Below are 20,475 nucleotides of genomic sequence, written 5' to 3' on the forward strand. Positions count from 1 at the left end.
CAGCATATGTTCCAAGTTCAGAAATTGATCAATCACTTATAGATTCGATTCATGAAATGATCGAACATAATCAAATTAATGATTTGTTGAAAGTAATTCCTAATCGAATCATTTGACATTGTTTTTATTTTTGTAATAAAATTTGATTTTGTTTTATTTTTATTGATATTTTCTTAAATCCTAAAACATCAGATAAAAAATATTTCGAATTATATCAATTTGTTACATATTTGCTTTAACCAATTTAATGAAAATCGTATTGTTGTTCATTATTTTAAGTCGGCAAAGTTTATAAAGGACTTTGGGCAATGCAAATTATCCAATTGGTGATGTTATTTCTGGTCAGGTAGCATCAACTAGTGAAACTTTAAATATTTCTAATGTTTATGATGATCCACGATTTAATTACCAGTATTTTTCATAGCATTTATATCAAATCAGATTGGTTGAATTTTTGTTTTAACTCAAATTGATATAATTAAGATAATAATTTTCTTCAATTTAAATTGTGGATTTTTTCATATTATTTTCAAGAAAAATAAATTTATTCGCATTTAGATGTTTTATTATATTTAAAAATTTAAAGAAAGATGATTGGAAAAAAGTTTCTTTATTCATGATTCTGGATTTGCAACAGCTTTCTCATTACCAAAACCCAAAACATGGGAATAACTAAAAGAAGTGGTATTTTTTTCAGGTATTTTGATTCCTTTTTGACTTTTAAGGAGATTAATAATTTTTTGGTAATTTTCTTCATTTTTATTTGGAACGCGATATGCAAGTTGTATTGCTGTATTACCTGCATTATTCATAGCATTAATATCAATTCCTTTTTGCTCAAGAAGGAATTCAACAATTTCATAATGACCATTACTAGATGCGCCCATCAAAGAACTCATAAAATCTTTAAGCAAATACCAAATAGAAATAGTAAACTTGAAATAAGTAAAAAAATCATTGTATGAATAAAAATAATATTTTTTGCATTGATATCAACACCACCTTTATCAAGTAATAACTTTGCAATTTCTAAATGACCATTAAAACATGCGGCCATGAATGGTGTACCAAATCTTTTAAGAAAACACCAAATAATAAATTTGATTTCCATTTTATTGTAACAAATATATAATAATATAATTAAATACCACAAAAGTTGGTATCAATTTCCTTAAAATGTTCAAGAAGTAATTTAACAATTTCTGTTCTACCTTCAGTACATGCATTCAATAGTATAGTTTGAAATATATAAAACTTAACACCAAATTAATAAATACAACAAAAATATTTTACAAACATTATAGAATATAATAAATTAACAGATTTTATATTAACGTTAACTTCTTTTTTAGCAAGAATTAATTTAAAAATTTCTAATTGATTAGCTTCAATTATTTTTAAATGTTCAGGATAAATTTTATTGGAAACCTCAATTTAATTGAATAAACTTTGTAAGCTATATGATTAAAATTCGTTGTTGTTCCTATTTGTATTAAATAATTTTTTTTTATGAATTCAATTTGATTGGTTTTGGATGCACTCGCATAAGAATGTATAAAAAAATTAAATAAAATTTTTATATAAAAATAAAATACTAAAAATTAGAAACAAACATCAAATACTTAAATCAAATGTAATAGCTATATAATTCTTCTTGCTTAGTTGTAAAAAATTTTAATTTATGAAGTACAGTTTCAAATAAATTCAAAAAATTCCAAATATTTATATGAAATTTTAAATAATTAGAAGAAATTATTTATATAATAAATTAATATTTCTAACATTCAAATCAATATCTTTGTCAATAAGTAATTTTGCTATTTCAACATAACCTGCAATTGTTGCATACATTAATGGTGTACCAAAAATATTTAACATATTTCATATATTATTTTGAAATAAGAATTTAATAAAAATAATATTAAATCAAATAAATTATCATCAGCAGAATTAATATCAATTCCTTTTTGCTCAAGAAGTAATTTAACTATATCAATATAATTATTTCGAACTGCAAATGTTAGAGCAGTTTCAAATATTGTTAATATTTTCCAAATAATATATTGAAATATCAGATTATATAAATTAGTATTAAATATATGAAATAAATAGTTCTAATATTAATATCAATTCCTTTATGTTGGAGAAGTAATTTAACAATTTCTATATTTCCTTTCCATGTTGCATGTATTAATGGTGTTTCAAAAAATTAAAATAATTTCCAAATTTTTTAAATAAATGAAAAATTCCAAAAACAAATAATTTATTAATTAAATAAATATTTCGTTTATTAACATCAATTCCATCATAATTAATAATTAGTTTTACAATCTTAAGTTTATTTGCTTTACATGCATATAACAAAGGAGTCATAAAACTATTATATAAATTCCAAAATATATTTTGAAATATCAAATATGATATACGAACAATGAATAAAACAAAAATATATCTTCAGTATTTATATCAATATTTCTACATTTAAGAAAAAGTTTAGCAATATCAGTTTTGTAAAATGATAATAATATTGCTGATTCTCCATGATTGTTTTGTATAAAAATATTTATTCCTTTTTGTTCAAGAAGTAATTTAACTATTTCTTTGCGACCATGTAAAGATGCTTTCATAAGTGCTGTTACAAATAATTTAAACTATTTCCAAATATTGCTTTAAAACATTAAATAAAAAATATAAATATCATTTTTAGCATTAATATCAATTCCTTCTTGTTCAAGAAGTAATTTAACTATTTCTATATAACCATTTGAAGATGCCAAAATAAGTGCTGTATCAAATAATTTAAATAATTTCCAAATATTATTTTGAAATAATAAATTATTAAAACAAGCATTAAACAAAAGAATTTAATATTTTTAATATTTATATTAATTCCTTTTTGTTTGAGAAGTAATTTAACTATTTCAACATCATCATTATTACAAGCACATAACAATGGAGTTAAATATAAATATTAAAAAACTTTAAAAAAAGCTTTATATTAACAAACAAACAAAATTAATATTATCTGCGATGTTAACATCTATTCCTTTTTTACCAAGAACGTAATTTACAAGTTCTTTATTTCTTGATGTAACAGCATATGGTAATGCTTCTACTGGAAATTCTAGACCTTCAAATAGATATTTTGCAATATATATATTACCACTTGAAAAAACTTCTTTTATTAGTGGATCATTAATTGAGATTCCTTTTTTTTCTAAAAATGTAAATATTTCATAATTATTACATTTAATACATTTAGTTGCTAATGAAGTTAAACAATCCTTTTCGTTGAATAAGTTTATATGATTACCTATAAATTGATTTTGTGGAAAGACATCAAAATTCATTTGACTAGATTCGTTCTGTAATTCTTCAGGATTTTGATCTGATGAAAACATATCATTAGTTTCACATGAATCATTTTTAGGTCTACTAAAACTTTGATTAATTGTTGAAATATCAAATTTTATTTCTTTTGATTCATCAACATTTTGATTTTGATTTAGTGAAAATGAATCTATCATTGTAAATATGCTTTGAGATTCATCAGTATTTGGATTTGATAATAGTAATCCATAATTTGATTTATTTGGTTTGTATTGAGAATTTATGAAATTAAAATTATTAAAATTCCTTTTCAAAAGAATATTAGATTTTTTATAATTGTCTTCATTATGAAGATAACCCTTTTCATAGAGATAATAAAAAATATTATTTTGATGAAATTTAATTGCTGCTTTAAATGCACCTTGAAATGAAGCTCCATTTTGTTCACATAAATGAATAATTTCTATATTTCCACCCGCAACTGCATATTTACCAGTGTTTTCTATATTTGATCCATTCATTAACAAAAACTTGAAACATTTTTCTGCACCATAAAATGCAGCATAATTTATAATACTTACTAAATGCTTCTCTACACAGTAACATTTTGAAAATTTTTCATATATTGAACTTGGAATAAATTGATCAAAATCAAATTCACTTTGAGATGAAATTTCTTGAAGCTTACTAATATCATCGTTTCGAATTATTTTTGCCATTTCCGAAGGATTTCCTTCTAAAATATACTTTTTATGAAGCTCAAAATCATTTTCTTTATTTTTTAAAATTTCTTTTAATGGATTACTTTCTATCGCATTACGATGACCTCCGAAAACTTGTACTCCATTAAATGAAGTACCATCTTCATCTGATATTTTTCATTTTTTATTAAATATTCAATTTCATCTTTTGATAATAAATGTGCAAAATAAAACCTATGAATATTATACATATCTCCACGGTAATATAATTCTATAAAGAAATCACCATTAATTAACTTGCTTTCAATCATTTGAGATATAAAATAATGCGATTCTTTTGAACCAAGTTCTTCAAGATATTGGAAAAATATTTTAAAAATTTGTGGATTTTTATGCAGAATTTCTTCTTCTTTGATTTCTATTGATTTTAAATATTGAAAATATATATTAATATCTTTCCTTAGAGAAAGAAATGATGAGTAAACACTTTGAACAATAACTAAATTAAAAGAAATTGGAAAATTAGGATCAAATAAATCCATCGTTAATTTAACAATGCTTTGAATGTTTTCTTGATCTAGATTTAATAATACATGGTTAATATCTTGTAGGTATTTGAGTTCTTCTTCCATTTGTGAAGTTGAATGCAAAAGTGCCAAACAATCTGGACGGCCAAATGTTTAACCTTCATTCTTGCTAAAATGAGTTGGAAAAAAGAAAAGTGTTATGGTTTCAAGTGTTTATTAAGAACTTATGTGGATTTTTTTAAATCAATTTTCAGTCAAATGTTTCCAAGAATTCCCAATCACATCATTGGGAATATCCTCCCATGCATCTAATAGGATTACAATAGCATCAATGATATAATAACCATCAATGCTTTTGTTTATTAGATATTTTTCAAATTCGTAGTGACATTTTTTTTTTTTAATTTCCAAAGATGCTGTCTAACAATCACCTGTTTGACCAGCTGGAATGATGAATTCTGAAAAAATTTAATTTTCAAAAACAAAGAAAATGTTATGAGAATCTCATTTTTTCACTAAAAATTTATTTTGATCTTTAATAATCTTGATTATTATTTCCACACCAAACAGCAAGAATAATTTGACTTTGGGTTAATTTCCCTCCCAGAGCGAAAAAAAAAATCACTCGTTTACAGCATTGACATATCCAACAACAAAAAGTATTGTTGTTAATCAGAAACAACTTTAAGAATGAATATATATATATATATATATATATATATATATATATATACATTTTTATTAAAAATTTGTTTCTTTTTCGACAATTAAGTGCTTAAAAACAAAAGATATTTGATGTTTATTTCTCGATTTTTCATAACTGCTCTAATGGCACATATTTTGATGTTTTCCTTTCCTTTTTACTCCTTATTACCAAAAATGTTACCAAAGCAATTATTACTATTCCAGCTATAACACTTCCTATAACCCATATTTTCACGTTATTATTATTTTGTTGATAACTTTCCTCTTCTTCTTCGTTATTTTCGTCATCATTTACATCCTTTTCTATATTATAAAGGTCATTAATTAAGGCGCCTAAAGTCCAACTTGATTTGATTCCATTAATTTTCTTTGTAAATACGAAATCTTCGTCTGAAAATCCATAGCCATCCTTTAAGATATTATATTGTAATATTCCTGATAAACAAAATGTTGCTGTATCTTCTTGTGATCTTTTGAATGCTTCATCATAATTTAGTTTGCACATATATTTCGATAAATCCTTAAGTTGATTTAATTTAATGTCTTCACTAACACTCGCAAATAAAACATAATCAGCAAAGTTTCCAACTGCATAAAATTTGGTAATTTTGTGGTTATATTTTGGTATCGTCACGCCTTTAAATTTTGGTATTAATACGCTTTTGATTATTGTTTCACATTTGTCATAATTCGTTTTGCCAATAATTTTGCGATCTAAATAATTCTCTTCATACCCTTCAAAATAACAAGGATTCTCAATGACATTTGTTGTGGAGGACGACTCATTAATGAGAAACTCTTTAATTGTTTTATCAGATTCCATTAAACCAACTCCAAGAAAAGAATGCGAAAAAAGTGGATATGTTTGATCCTTAATATCAATGGAAAAATAGTCAACATCGTCCTTCCTTTCATAGTTATCTTCGGTTTCAAGAGTAATTTGTGCTGAAGCACCTCCAAAATCTAATGCGCCAACTGCACTATCTCCATTAAATTTATAAATAAGATCATTTAATGCAAGCCACAAGAAAAGACCTTCGTCTGTTCCTGTGATAACTTTAATGTGCTTCTTTTTAACAATAAATTTCGTTTGTTTAGAAAGTTCTTTTTTAAGATCTGACATAATTTGGTCTTGTTTAAGTTTTGGTAAAAGCCTCATCCCTGCCGTAGCATATACATAAATTGGTGTATCATCTAGAGAACTTTTCTCGATCTTCTTTTTTGTAAATTTATATATTTGGCTAACAAGTTCTGGTATAACGTTATCATCATCTGCTGCATTCGTTAAAGGAATTTTTATCTTTTTATGATCAATATATTTAATATCTGGATATTTATCTTTATCATTATATTTGTAAACATAAGGGCGAGATCCACTACTTCCACAGTCAACAACAACTGTGTACTTTGTTTTTGAAGCAACAAGTGCACACAACAAACAAAGCATTTAAATAACGCTGTTTTTTGACTTTAATAGAGATATCTCCATTCAAAAGAGTTATAAATTTTGAAAGGCAAAAGTTGATATTTCAATAGCAAATTTAACGCTGAATTTTCAATGAGGGTGATCGACTGTTGTATGCATTTTTCGGTTTTTATGGTCGGTCAAGTGACTTCATTTAAATGCTTTACAAAAAAGAAAAATTTCTAAATCAAAATAATATCAATTGACATGAAACAATAAGTATCAGAAAAACTATACAATACATCCAAGAGATGATGATGGAACTAGAGGCAAAATTGTTTTAATGAAAATTAAATTGAAGAAATGTATCTTGAAAATGAATTTTAGTTTGATTCTTTATTTCATGAAATAAAATGTGATTAAATAATCAACACCTTATGCTTATAGGATATGCAATAACGCTACATAAATTACATCATATTAAAAAATTTATAAATTTAATTATTCATTAATTTATATTAAATATTTAATAAATGTATTAAATATTATGAAATTTGTAATTTATACGAAGAAAAAATTTACTTAAAACAAAAAATTTTATTTCTATCATTTCCCAAGGAACATTGGGTTTATATTTGTTGCGAGTAATTTTTCATCAAATTTAATATCTTCGCCATTATTCTGTTTCATCTTCTGTAAGTTATTATGCAATATTTTATTCTCTGAAACAAGTGATCGAACAGCGGCGTTACGAATGTTTCCTTCTTCGCGTTGTTTGTGTAATATTCGCTCGAGTGCAACAATTTCATTTATTTTGTCTTGTGATATTTTTTCGATTCTTTCGATTTCTTTTTCGTAAAACAAATTTTTCGTTTGAATTGTTTCGATTTTATTTGTTTTATCTTCAAGTTGATTCTTCAAATTAATAATTTCTGTTTTATATGAAGCGATTTGTTCATTTTGTTCATGAATTTCATTTTGTAATTTATCGTTTTGTGCATTTATTTCATTAAATTTGTCTTTAAGTTGTTCATTAGATTTAATTATTTCCGAATATGCATTTGGTGAAATTAATGTTGAAAGCTCTTGTTGAAGTTCATTGATTCGATTTTCTGAATGTTTAAGTTTGAGTTGAATTATTTGATTTTCATTTGTAATTGAATTAAATGAATTTCGCATTTCATCACGTTCATTAGAAACTTGATTTAGTTGTTGTATGTTATCAAGTAAATTTTGTTTTGATGTCAAAAGATCTTGACTAAGTCTATAAAATGCATTTCGTAAATTAGAAATAAATGAAACGGTCTTAACCGCGTAAACCATTGAAAATGCACTATCGTTTTCGAAATTTTTTAAATTTTTAATTCGTTTTATAAATATGAAAGAAAGAATTAAAGGACGTAAATTATGAAAATTAGTTTCACAAACAGAAGAATATAAATCTTTAATATCAAATAAAAGGTGAGTAAGTGTTTCTATTATTACATTACTTAAAATATTTTTACTTTTGTAATAATTAAATTTAATTTCTTTTTGTTCGATTTCTTTCTTAAGTTTTTTATGAACTTCAATAAGTTCTTCATTAGAATTCGCTTTATTATTTTCAAGTGCGGCATTAATTCGCTTATTAAGTATTTCGTTTTCATTCTTTAAATTTGTTACTTCATTTGATGTATTTATAAGTTCATTAAGTCTTATTAAAGCTTTTCGTGGATCAAAGCTTCCACAAAGTTTATCAAAAATTGGAAATGTTTGCGATTTAAGTTCACCAATGTATGAAATGTTTTTATGAATCTGTGATTTAAGTGTTGAATATTTAGAATAAAGAAGACAGTTGTCACTTTTTAGGTGTGAAATAACGGTTTCACTCTCTTTGAGAGATGAAATGACGCGATCGTTGTCTGCTGTGAGGCTATCGAGCCGAGCTTGCTTGCACACAAGCTTACGTTGGAGATCAGATAATTGTGTTGAAAGAGACTTGATTTGGGATTCAAGTTCGCTGATTTGTGATGATGTGCTGAGACGTGAAGAAGATAGTTCTCTGGAAAGAGTTGTGATTTGCTCTTTGTAATTTATGTTTTCCTTAAGAAGTTGCTCTGATGATGAATTTGAATCATGTTTTTGATCTTTAGAACGATTTTTCCATTTGTTATACTTATTACGAAGTGATTGAATTTCGTTATCTTTATCATTAAGGCCTTGACGAAGGCTGTCAATTTCAGCTGATAGTTCTTGCTTTGATTTTTCTAATTCATTGATTTTCTGATTTGAAGATATTTCTTGTTCCTTTGAAAGATTTTTCCATTTGTTGTATTTGTGTAAAAGGATTTGATTTTCTTTTTCTTTTGCTTCAAGAGCTTTATGAAGATCATCAATTTCGGATGTTAAATTTTTCTTTGTTTTTGTTGATTCACTGATTTTCTGATTTGAAGATATTTCTTGTTCTTTCGAACGATTTTTCCATTTGTTATACTTATTACGAAGTGATTGAATTTCGTTATCTTTATCATTAAGGCCTTGACGAAGGCTGTCAATTTCAGCTGATAGTTCTTGCTTTGATTTTTCTAATTCATTGATTTTCTGATTTGAAGATATTTCTTGTTCCTTTGAAAGATTTTTCCATTTGTTGTATTTGTGTAAAAGGATTTGATTTTCTTTTTCTTTTGCTTCAAGAGCTTTATGAAGATCATCAATTTCGGATGTTAAATTTTTCTTTGTTTTTGTTGATTCACTGATTTTCTGATTTGAAGATATTTCTTGTTCTTTCGAACGATTTTTCCATTTGTTATACTTATTATGAAATGATTTAATTTCGTTATCTTTATCATCAATTGTTTGACGAAAAATATTAATTTCATCCTTTAAATTTTGTTCTGTTTTTGATAATTCATTGTTTTTTGTTTTGAGATCATTGATTTGCCTTTGGGTTTCGAGAAGTGCATTTCTTAATTTTTCTTGGATTTTATTTAAATGCATAATTTCATTTTCGTATTCTTTTCTCCTGAACGCAAATTCGGCTTGTTGTAATTCTGTTTCCTCTTTTGCCAATTTAAGTTTGCAACGTAACTCTATACATGCTTCTTCTGCTTTCAATGCATCACCCATTTTTCGTACAGCGCATGAAAGTAATGATGCACGAGCTGATTGAGGCTGAAACTTTCCAAGATCAGAATTCACAAAAATTACCAAAAATCCGTTTAAAAATTGGGAAAAGTGCGCGGCACTTTTAGAATAAACAAACATATTAAATATTATTAAAACTAATTATTTATTTTTAAATTACATTTCAAGTTACTTGTGTGAATCAATTGACCTTAGAATTGATTTCTGCAACCAAATCTGGGATATCTGCAACAGAATCACAAATAAAGTCAGGTCTTTCTGAAGGTTGTGCTGCATGTACATCATCCCTTGTTGTGATTCCTGTAAGCACAAGTGCACTACGTGCTCCAATATTTTTTGCAAAAAGAATATCTGTGTTCAGTCGGTCACCAACCATTAAAGTTTCATTTTCATCCAAATTCTTCAACTTTTTCAATGGTTCAAACATCAATTTTGAAGGTTTTCCTAAAATTGTTGCTTTGCGCCCCGAAGAAGATTGTAAGGCCAAGATATTTGGCATTGCATCAGGAACAAATATCCCATTTCCAAGCGGGAGAGACGTATCACAATTTGTTCCAATTAGCATTGCATCATTTTCAACAATAATTCGATTTCCAATTGCCATTTTCCTATAAGTAAGTGTAAAGTCTAATGCAACAACAACCGCATGAATATCATCATCAATTTTTAACTCTGCTAATGGAAGATTTGGAAAGTCATCAACACCTAAAGCTGAAATTCCATTTTGGCGCATTTCACGAATAAGACCTTCTTCACCAACTATGAATACTTTTCTGTTTTTATCGCTATATCCAATAGAGAGTAAATATTGTGCAGATACATATCCAGCTGAAACAATCATATCATCTGGTACGTTGTGAAATCCTTTTTTCATAAGTTTTAATGCAATATCATGCCGAGTATGAGTTGGATTATTTGTGACTACATATGGAGTTACACCCATTTCTCTAAGTTTGTCAATTGTTTCTGGTGCACCTGGTATAAGTTTATCACCAACCCAAAGGACACCATCTGCATCAAATAAAACAGTTTTGATTCTCATCTTTTCTTGGCTTGATTTTAAAACCGTTTCCGATGGAATTGAATGGTTTATGCCTTCGTTTCTGTAAGTCGATAAGTTTTTTAAACGACTTGAAATAGACATTTTTGTCAAAACTTTTTGTTAGCAAATTATTTATGTCAGGCGAAAAGATAGATGTTCTTTTCCATAAATACAACACAGATGAACCAAATATCACAGTGTCTTTGGGGAAAGAGGAAACAGTAGAATCGGCTAAATCTAAAATAGCACAAGAACTTAAATTAAATCCGAATCTTATTTATTTTATTGTTAGAGGTCAAATAATGAAGAATAAAACTAAGTTTTCTCAGCTACAAACAACACCTGACGTCGTTTTTGAAGTATACGAAAGAGCAAATTATAAAGTTTCATCAGTTCAAAACAAAAAGACAGACAAAAAAGCAGATCCAAATATGCTGGCAGGACTTTCAGCACTAAAGGTTCCGAGTGAACCCCCAGAAATTGGTCTTCATCAAACACCAGCAACACCATTTTTGCTCTCTCAATTCTCAAGTTTTCTCAATGACACAGAATTTGATGACCTTTGAAGTTGTTCACGATTAAACCTTATTTCGATTAAAAATTATAATTTTTTCACCTCACATAAAAATTTATTTTATGCTTGTGATTCTAAAACTAGCTCGCCCATATGAAATGTGAAAGAATCATTTCTTGCTCCTGAATTAAGCAATTGTTTTGTGCAAATGTGTGAAATTCACTTTGTCTGTCCGAATTAACATAGTCAAAATACATGATAACAGATTTTAAAAATCTTTTGGAGGAATTGATAAATAATGAAGATTTATCTTTAGAAGATGTTGTAAATCATCAATGCTTCTTTCAGTCTCTACAAAATCATGAAAAATTTTTGCTGGAATTTTTAAATTTGCCGAAAAATCTTTCTCAACTTGTTGAAAATTTAGTGAATCTAAAAAGTGGAATATATCTTAAAATTCTTCGAATTCCTAAATGTCCTATTTTTCCCTTTATTCTTAAATCTAATCTTTTAGTGGATTCGTTATTCAAAGATTTGAATAACATAAGCAATTTTCCACAAAAAATTACAATTTCTCAATTCTTTTATTCCTCTATTTATGATTTTCCAGATTTATTTATACCGTACATTCCAAAATATATAGATACATTACTTAAAAATATAGAACTTGACCCTATTTATCAACTGCTAACAGAGCTACTACAAATAGATTCTATCAATAGCATATGGATTGTTTGGGTAAGTCATCTTCTACTAACTCATAATCTCATAATTCCAAATTATTTTCATTCAAAGCGATCACTTATCACAAACACATATAACAAACTCGAATCAAATCAATTTAGCGAAACATTTTGTACAAACGTATTACGTTTAGAAAAATTTTCATTAAATAACAATTTTTTGCCAAAAGAAATTTTCAATGATTTCGCAAATGATTTACTTTCACTGTTTAATAAATGTACAAATGTAACTCAAAAACTCTTAATTTTCAAGATTTCGACGCATTTATTTACTGATCAAAACTTAACAAATTCATTTATCGAAATCCTTCGAAACACAAAAAATTTTGGCGAATTAGAAGTTAACATATTTAAGAAATTTGCAATTCATCCTAAAGAAGAGATCATTGAAGTTATACCTTTACTTGTTGATTATTTTTTTAATGATAATACGAATAGTTTTTTCTGTAATGTTTTTTGTTTGTTTGTTGAGAATTGTATGAGAAATAATAAAAATAATAATAAAGTCAAAGATTTATTGATTAAATTACTTCCTTTAAAGATAATAAACAAAATTGAGGAAAAAAATTGGTTTAACACTGTATATATTGAGTGTTTTGTCATGAAAGTTGCTGAATCAATTGATCCATTTGTGGATTCGGAACAATGGAAAACATTTAGAAAAAATGTTTTGTCGAATTGGAATATGAAAAAAATATCTAAAAAACGTGAAGCGAGTAAATTTGTTTATGATTTTGAGGATGATTTATTTGAGGATAATATTGAGGAAGAAGAAAAAGTAGAAAAAGAACATGTGAAAGAAGAAAATAAAAAATTGTTCGATTTCGTTTCGGGTATAAATATTAATGCATTCCATACAGATGAAATGAATGATGTTTTTGATTTTTGAAGAGTTAATAAATTTTTCTTTCCTAAAATTTATATTATTAATTAATACGACATTTAGAAATTTTATATCATATAACAATTTTTTTACACTTGATCGAGTTGATCTTGTACAAGCTGATTATCGCTAATTTGCGATGGCAAGGAAAATTGATTTTGCGGACTCTTTAAAGAAGCATACCATCTATTTTTTACTGCACCAGAACTTCTTCCTGGCAAAGATTGGGCAATAAGTGACCATTTGTTTCCGAGTTCTTTTTGTTTTGAGATAATGATTTGATCTTCCCAAGGTTCGAAAGGAACGTGCTTAAGCTCAGGAGAAAGCCTGTTATGCCACCTTTCTCTGCATTGTTTTGGTGATCTGGAAGGAACCAATTTAGCAATTTCTATCCATTTACATGTACCAATTTTTTCGACGGCATCTTTTAAGAGCTCATCTTCTTGAACTGTCCACGCTCCCTTTGTTTCGGATGAATCTCCTTTGTCAATTAACTGATTTTGAATCAATCCAATGTAATAACTAAGCATATCTGGAGTTATATTTATCCGAAGAGGTGCACCACCTATGTTTTGAGGTATACCTCTGGTTTGATTCATTGGGGTTCGGCGCGGATATTGAACAGTTGATTTTACGTCGGTTAATGGTAGACCGTTTATTCCTCAACGAGCTGAACTTTTGCACAAAAGAGAATCTTTTCCCTCATAAAAGAATTAATTTCTCCTCAAACTCCACCTTAGCGTTTCTAAAAGAATATTTCAGGAATCAAAATCCCAAAAGAACAAAAGGTTAAAACTTGAATTAATGTTTTTTTTTAATTACTCAGAAATATCAGTTCATTCAATTAATTGCAACGGTTTATATCAAGAGGTTTGTTTAATATGTAAAAAATTGTAATATCTCCATAAACTAAGGATTAAAAGCTATTAATATTTATACATATATAATATTAAATGTTTTAAATATTTTTTGAAAGTGAATTATTTCTGTTTAAACAAATACTAGAAATATTTTCATTTTAAAAAATCAAACCGTTAGAACACGTCAATATTGGAATGGGGTTCCAACTCACTTCAGACAATCTTGATTATCAACCATATGGGAAATTATATGTCCTATTCATTGTAATTCAATCGGTTTTAGGAGTTGTAAATATTATAATGAATATTGTTACTTGTGCCAAGACATGGGAAGACGAATATCGCATTGGAACAGATATTTTCGGAATTTATTCTGCTTTATTAATTGGTTTCTCTGTTGTATATTGGGCTGTTATCATTCTCCAATTTGTTCCATCATATCATCTAATGAGAGCTCCTTTCTACGCATACGTTCTTGTTGGTGTAGTTCAATTTATTCCTTACGCATTCATGTTGTTGTATTTGAATGATGATGTAAAAAATACTATTTGGAACATGGCAATCGTTAACTGGAGAGTAGATGATGCGTTCTTGACTTTTGAATATGAAAAATCGTGTGTTGGTCTGCTCGAAACTGGTGACAACACTACAAAGCCTCTTTGCAATGATTTATTTATCTCATACTTAGATTCCACATTTTCAAATACACTCACATACACAATAGTTTCATTTGTATTCTTTGCCATTTCCTTCATCATTGGACCATTGTTCCAAATGTTCTATCGTATTTTCCATTGTATTGATTTTAAGTATGAACTTGATGAATAAATAATTTATCATTTCCGATATGCAAATTTGTGAAACGTTATATTTTGTTAAATCAATCACCAAATTATTTTATTTGTTTTTCGAGTGCCAAGTTTATGGTCTCAAAATTGAGTAGAAAACAATCGTTTACTATTCAATTATCAGCTCAACACTTTGCGTTATCAATCATTAAAATTATCTTTCCGAAATCTCATTTCTAGAAATTTATAATGAAATTAACCAAAATGATTTTTTTACCGTTCGTAAAAAGCTTTTTAAGTGAAATTATCTTCTAATTATTATCTATTCATTTATTTCAAATAAAAGAATTTTTCGATTAATCAAACAGAAAGAATGTAAACTTTTATTTACGAAAAGTTATAACTTTTTTTTTAATAATCTTCTTCTTCTATTTCATTACATTCTTCTTCTTCTTCTGTTTCATTCCATTCTTCTTCTTCTTCTGTTTCATTCCATTCTTCTTCTTCTGTTTCATTCCATTCTTCTTCTTCTTCCTCTTCTATTTCCATTTTCGCACCTTCGACCTGGTTTAAATAATCAAGGATTTCATCGGCCGAAACTTTTTGGCAATATTCCGCGTAAGACATTTTGTAGCATCTTGATTTTTTTGCAACTGCAACACCGTTATCGTTCTTGAAATAATCATTTTCTACCAAAAGTTTCACCACATCCAAATTTTTTGTTTTAATAGCTAAAGTCAAAGATTTTTTTATTTTAACATAAGGGTCACAATTCTCTGTCGTATCTAATGTTCTCATTGCGCCAAGATGTATATTTATTTTATCTTTTTGAAGAAGATATTTCATTAATTCAATGTTTTCTGATTGGATTGCTAATCCTAAATAACTTGTACTCACATCTTCAAAGTGATAATTTTCGATATGGATATAATTTAGATCAATCATATTTATATTGAGTAAAAAATCAAACAATTTTAAGTCTTTGAGTAATGAAGTTTTGACATCATCTGTGAAATAAAATTCAGAATCTAACTTTTCGCCCATTAAGTATGAACACCATTTAGTGTTGTTATCAGAAAATATCGTAAGTAAATTATAATCATGATATTCATGTACTTTCATACCTTGTTGAACTAAGAATGAGAAAATTTCAAAATTAGAATTTTGAACACATTTCTTTCCTAATTTTTCGAAATTCTCTAATTTGCCAATTTTGTTTTCATAAAGATATTTAAAAATCTCATTTTGATGGTATTTAATTGCTGTCTCATATGCATCTTTAAATGATGAATGATTTTGTTCACATAAATGAATGATTTCTTCATTTCCACCTGCAACCGCATATTTGCCTGTGTTTTTTACATTCGCATTATTCATAAGTAAATATTTAAAACATTGAACTGATCCAAAAAATGCTGCATAATCAATTAATGTAACATCTTTTTGATTGATAAACGAATGTCTTTCATAAATTGAACGTCTAATTATTTGGTTAAAATCAAAATCATTTTGTGATGATATTTCTTGAAGTTTTTCGATTTCATCATTCCGAATTATCTTCGCAAGTTCATTTGGATTTACTCCTTCTTTGATTAATTGCTTATGAAGTTCCCAATTGTTCTTTTTAAGCTTATCTAAATTCTTTTTAAAATATTTATCGTGCATGGATGATGAAAAATAGTGACGCTCTCCTTGATTATAATGAGAGAAAAATCTTGGAATTACTAATTGATGAATAAATATGTCTTCAGTTTTCATATTATTATTAATCATTGCTTCAAGAAAGTATTTTGATTCTTGAGTGTTAATTAGAAGCATCAAATCACTAAAATAATCTGTTATAAATTTATCTTGCATTTTCTTACTTTTACTTGAATCATTTTCTAACATATAAATTTTTTTCAAAAATTCTATACATACATTGATTTCTTTTTGTCTGTAAGCATATGCAAAATAAACAATTTTGCAAACATAAAGATAAAATGAAATTGGTTTCTTATTCGAATAATTCCATAGTTTTTTTGTCATTATTTCGATGTTTGTTTCGTTTAGTTCTTCGAAAATGATTTTATGAAGTTCTTGAGCATTTATAGGGTCTGAATTGATCCCTTGCATTTTGTTAATGGCATTTTTTCAGGATAACCTATTCAATATTGGAAGGATTGGTCCGAACTTTATAATCTTCTTTTTATAACGACGGTTTCGCCCTCTCAAAACGTAATCCTTATTAATAAGACTACTTTTGAAAGAAATTCAATGGATTTTTAGGTCAAGTAAACTCGTTAAAAAGTCAAAATAAAGCATTGAATTACAGGGTTTTTGATTTCGAGCTAGACAACATGTTGTATTAATGGTCTAATGCTTTGGGAATGAGCATCCTAACAAGAACTTCCAGCAAACCACAATTTTAGATGTGTATGGTTGATAAAAAAAATTGATGTTTTGATATATTTTTCGAACCGAAAACAAAGTGTTTTTACCGCGTTCACTTCTTCTTGTTTCAATGCTATTTCAATGTGCTACAAAACCCATTTGAAATTTTATGGAAATAGAGTAAACCATTCAAATAACTAATTTTTATTAACGTCATCCAGTTCTTGTTCTTTGCTTTTCTTATTATTTTTCAACGCTTTCTGAGGTCTAAATCTCAGCTTCTTAAATGTTGCCTCTATGTCTATGTTATTTAATTCCTGCACCAATTTCTCCTTACGTGACAACAAAAGCTGTATTGAATTAAAGAACAAGCACCAAAGCTCTACATCAGTTTTGCAGAGTATGTTCGACAGCCCCAAGTCAGGGAATATCAAGTTTGCGAAGAACAAATATACGTCCAATGCAATTGGCGAATTTGTTGATGAGTATAACGTATTAAAGTAGACTGAGAAATCCATTGTAGTTCTTGATATTCGATAGTTATACATCAATCGAACCTTATGGAAGAAGTCTGTGTACACTCTAAACGCATTACCTATTCGCATTTCCTTTAAACTATTTATCAAATTCACCAAATATAAAACATATTTATAACTTGGCGAATCTCTAAATTCTCGTACGAATATGTTCGAGTTTTCTGTTTGGATACTTAAGAACTCTTTTCGCTTTTTGTCCGGTATAATTTGCGGGTTATATATTATGTCATTTAAGAACACTGGATATATATATAGTATTAATGTTTCTGGTTTAGGACATGCTTCAACTATACGTGAAAGATATCTTCCGACTGTTTTAATGCTGTTCTTTATTTTGTCTTGTGTATATAACTTGGATAATAATGAAGAAAATGTTTTGTTCCGTTGCGACGTTATATTAATTAAATAATTTGTCGATTGTTTAATATGATATAATATGTCATTGATTTCTTTGATAATGAAATATGAGTTCCAATGATCATTAATCTCTTTACGTAATAAATATTCATTAAGTTCTCGTGATGTTTCAGCATTTACATTTTTGTTAAATTTTAGTAAATTCTCAAATTTAGAATCCATTTGATATGTACATCGATTTAAATCTGGTGGTAATGGGATAATGAGATCGATAAATGAATCATCTCGTTCTCTTGTCTCAGGAAAATATTCAAGTGAATATGTAAATAAAAATTCATTCTTTGTAACAAGTGGTAAACGCTTGATTAATTGATATAATGGAGTGTCTGGAAATGTCTTAGATATAAAAAGAAAGTCTGCATGGGAAAAATAAAGAATAAGTGAAAAATGACCAACATCATGATAACTCGGAATTTCTGGGACATGTGATCGTAAGTTTATGAAAAGTGACGCAAATTCATGGGCGTGAGTTTCCTTGTATCCTTCGGGAATAGAGTTCTGTAGGAACTTAAGGACACGTTCAGAAAGTTGGAAGGTATTGCCTTCGGATGTAAAATTACTCCAAATCTTAAAGATGGTGATTAAATAAATGATGATCACTTCAGCAGTGATTAAACTACCATCCTTGTGGTTGAAAATAAAGCTAAGAAGATCAGGAATATAATCGGGTATTAATCGAGAAACTTGGTTGATGGAATGAGTAAGATTACTGGTGATCGTCCAATCCAGAATCCATGTTTTTTGACCAATCCTAGACTTGAAGTCATTCCAGAGAGTCTCAGAAAAAGAAAAGGCAGAAAACATTATGGATAATGTAAACGTAAATATTAAATCATGGTATTTTTCGCTATCTTGGAATGAACCTTTTTTAACAAGAGCTTTGATAAAGTTACATGCATAAACTGCAAACTCGTGATTAGTAAAAAAGCCAAACATGGAAGGAAATGTAGAAAACGCATAAAAACTTATGGGTATTTCATCATCTTTCAAAAATTCTTCAATCATAGGTTGTACATATTCCGTAGGGTCAAAATGTAATTGCTTAAGAAGTTTTAACATAACTTGTGCTGTTAAAGGTTGTGGATGATTTACAGTATTTGTTGAATCTAAAAGTGTGTTTTTAATGATCTCGCTAACAGGGCATATCCCATAATTTTTGTAAAAATATGTGTAATACAAAAAAAGATAATATGCTCTTGATTGAAGTACACTATTTTTTTGAAGTGAACGAAGTTTATTACGTACCCCAGCGAGCTTGATGTTAGCATCGCTCATAGAGTAACGTGATATTATTTCTTTTTGCTGCTCAAGTGATAACAATGGAATTAATTTAAATTAACCGTTATTTCTCAATTGTTTGAAAAAGAAATAATCGTAAACTGTGGAATGCAACACGTTAATATCCATAAATGCATTTGTTAGAATTGGTTTATTATACAAATAAATTGTTTGAATGAATATAACAGGAAAGAATTTAATTATGTTTTTATCTCAAAATTATCGAATTTTTTTGATTTTGAAAAAATTATCGTTACATAGCAATTGAAACAAAAAATGAGACAACCTCGTCCTCTTTCTTATGATTTTACACAATATCATAATATTATATGAAATGTATGAAGTTTGTGCTTTTGTGATATTATAAATCTTAGGCCACAATTAATTTTTTATCAAGATATTTCTCGTGCATTTTGATTGTTTTTGAATTGACAATATAATAAACTATTCAATTATCCAAAAAGTGAAAAAATTAAGCAATCAATTTTGTCTGGGCGCAAGTTAAATATAAACGTTTTCAGAGAACGTTATTTTATTGATCCAAAAAATCTATTTAATTTTACATGAGAAATTATGCATTAAATATTTGATCTTCAGAATGATTTTTTGCAAACCATTCGGAGTCACCAAAACGTGTTAGATAGATCTTTCGATTAATTTTAATTAACACTTTCATGATTTATTTTTTTTTTAAAGTTTTTTGTGAAGGGTGTGATCCTTGATCAAAATAACGAAATTATGTTAATCTTGAGATCTCTTTCTTGAAAATTTTCGAGCAATTGCGACAATATGAAATTCTTTACGTCATGCTTCATAAGTAAATGGAATAATGGAAAAAAATCAAAGATATTAAATATTGTGATAATTTCTATTTTTTGATGCCAATACTGAGTGAGGGCATTAGGTTGGTCGTTTATTTACTCAACTTTACTTAGAACCAGTCAATTAGCTATGAAAAAGTTAAACTTGTCGAATTGTCACTTTTCGTTTTGTGTGACAAATATTCGACTTTTTAATGAAAAACATAAGAAAATTTTCATAGAAGCAATTAATTATTTCGATTGAAAGTCAACTACATAGAACTGCCAAATACTTTTACTCAAAGTAGTACATTCACTAAGTCAAACACATATACACAATCAAATACATATTCTCAAAGAAATACATTCCAAATTCATTTATATATTCTCAAAGTAATACATTTTCATGTTCAATTACAGAAACATATTTATTAATAACAATGTCAACAA

The 20,475-nt window shown here is 27.4% G+C and overlaps 6 protein-coding genes across 6 annotated transcripts; 2 read left to right on the top strand and 4 right to left on the bottom strand.

The window, feature by feature from the left end:
• Nucleotides 1-5,372: 5,372 nt before the first annotated feature.
• GO595_005204 (nucleoside phosphatase GDA1/CD39) lies at nucleotides 5,373-6,710 on the bottom strand (the record flags this gene model as incomplete). Its single annotated transcript, XM_067918421.1, has 1 exon — nucleotides 5,373-6,710. One exon carries the CDS (start codon nucleotides 6,708-6,710, stop codon nucleotides 5,373-5,375), a length of 1,338 nt encoding a protein of 445 aa, XP_067774754.1.
• Nucleotides 6,711-7,274: 564 nt separating this feature from the next.
• Nucleotides 7,275-10,833, bottom strand: GO595_005205 (haloacid dehalogenase-like hydrolase family protein; the record flags this gene model as incomplete). The annotated part of the gene is made up of 2 exons (XM_067918423.1): nucleotides 7,275-9,824; nucleotides 9,982-10,833. 2 exons carry the CDS (start codon nucleotides 10,831-10,833, stop codon nucleotides 7,275-7,277), a joined length of 3,402 nt encoding a protein of 1,133 aa, XP_067774755.1.
• Nucleotides 10,834-10,967: 134 nt separating this feature from the next.
• Nucleotides 10,968-11,399, top strand: GO595_005206 (uncharacterized protein; the record flags this gene model as incomplete). The annotated part of the gene is made up of 1 exon (XM_067918424.1): nucleotides 10,968-11,399. The coding sequence occupies one exon, from the start codon at nucleotides 10,968-10,970 to the stop codon at nucleotides 11,397-11,399; it is 432 nt and encodes a 143-aa protein (XP_067774756.1).
• Nucleotides 11,400-14,028: 2,629 nt separating this feature from the next.
• GO595_005207 (uncharacterized protein) lies at nucleotides 14,029-14,661 on the top strand (the record flags this gene model as incomplete). Its single annotated transcript, XM_067918425.1, has 1 exon — nucleotides 14,029-14,661. The coding sequence occupies one exon, from the start codon at nucleotides 14,029-14,031 to the stop codon at nucleotides 14,659-14,661; it is 633 nt and encodes a 210-aa protein (XP_067774757.1).
• Nucleotides 14,662-15,032: 371 nt separating this feature from the next.
• GO595_005208 (uncharacterized protein) lies at nucleotides 15,033-15,248 on the bottom strand (the record flags this gene model as incomplete). Its single annotated transcript, XM_067918426.1, has 1 exon — nucleotides 15,033-15,248. The coding sequence occupies one exon, from the start codon at nucleotides 15,246-15,248 to the stop codon at nucleotides 15,033-15,035; it is 216 nt and encodes a 71-aa protein (XP_067774758.1).
• A 1,943-nt stretch (nucleotides 15,249-17,191) lies between these two features.
• On the bottom strand, nucleotides 17,192-19,006 carry GO595_005209 (uncharacterized protein; the record flags this gene model as incomplete). The annotated part of the gene is made up of 1 exon (XM_067918427.1): nucleotides 17,192-19,006. One exon carries the CDS (start codon nucleotides 19,004-19,006, stop codon nucleotides 17,192-17,194), a length of 1,815 nt encoding a protein of 604 aa, XP_067774759.1.
• Nucleotides 19,007-20,475: the final 1,469 nt, after the last annotated feature.

This window comes from Histomonas meleagridis (genome assembly GCF_020186115.1).
Source record: "Histomonas meleagridis strain 2922-C6/04-10x chromosome Unknown contig_32, whole genome shotgun sequence".
NCBI lineage: Eukaryota > Parabasalia > Tritrichomonadida > Dientamoebidae > Histomonas > Histomonas meleagridis.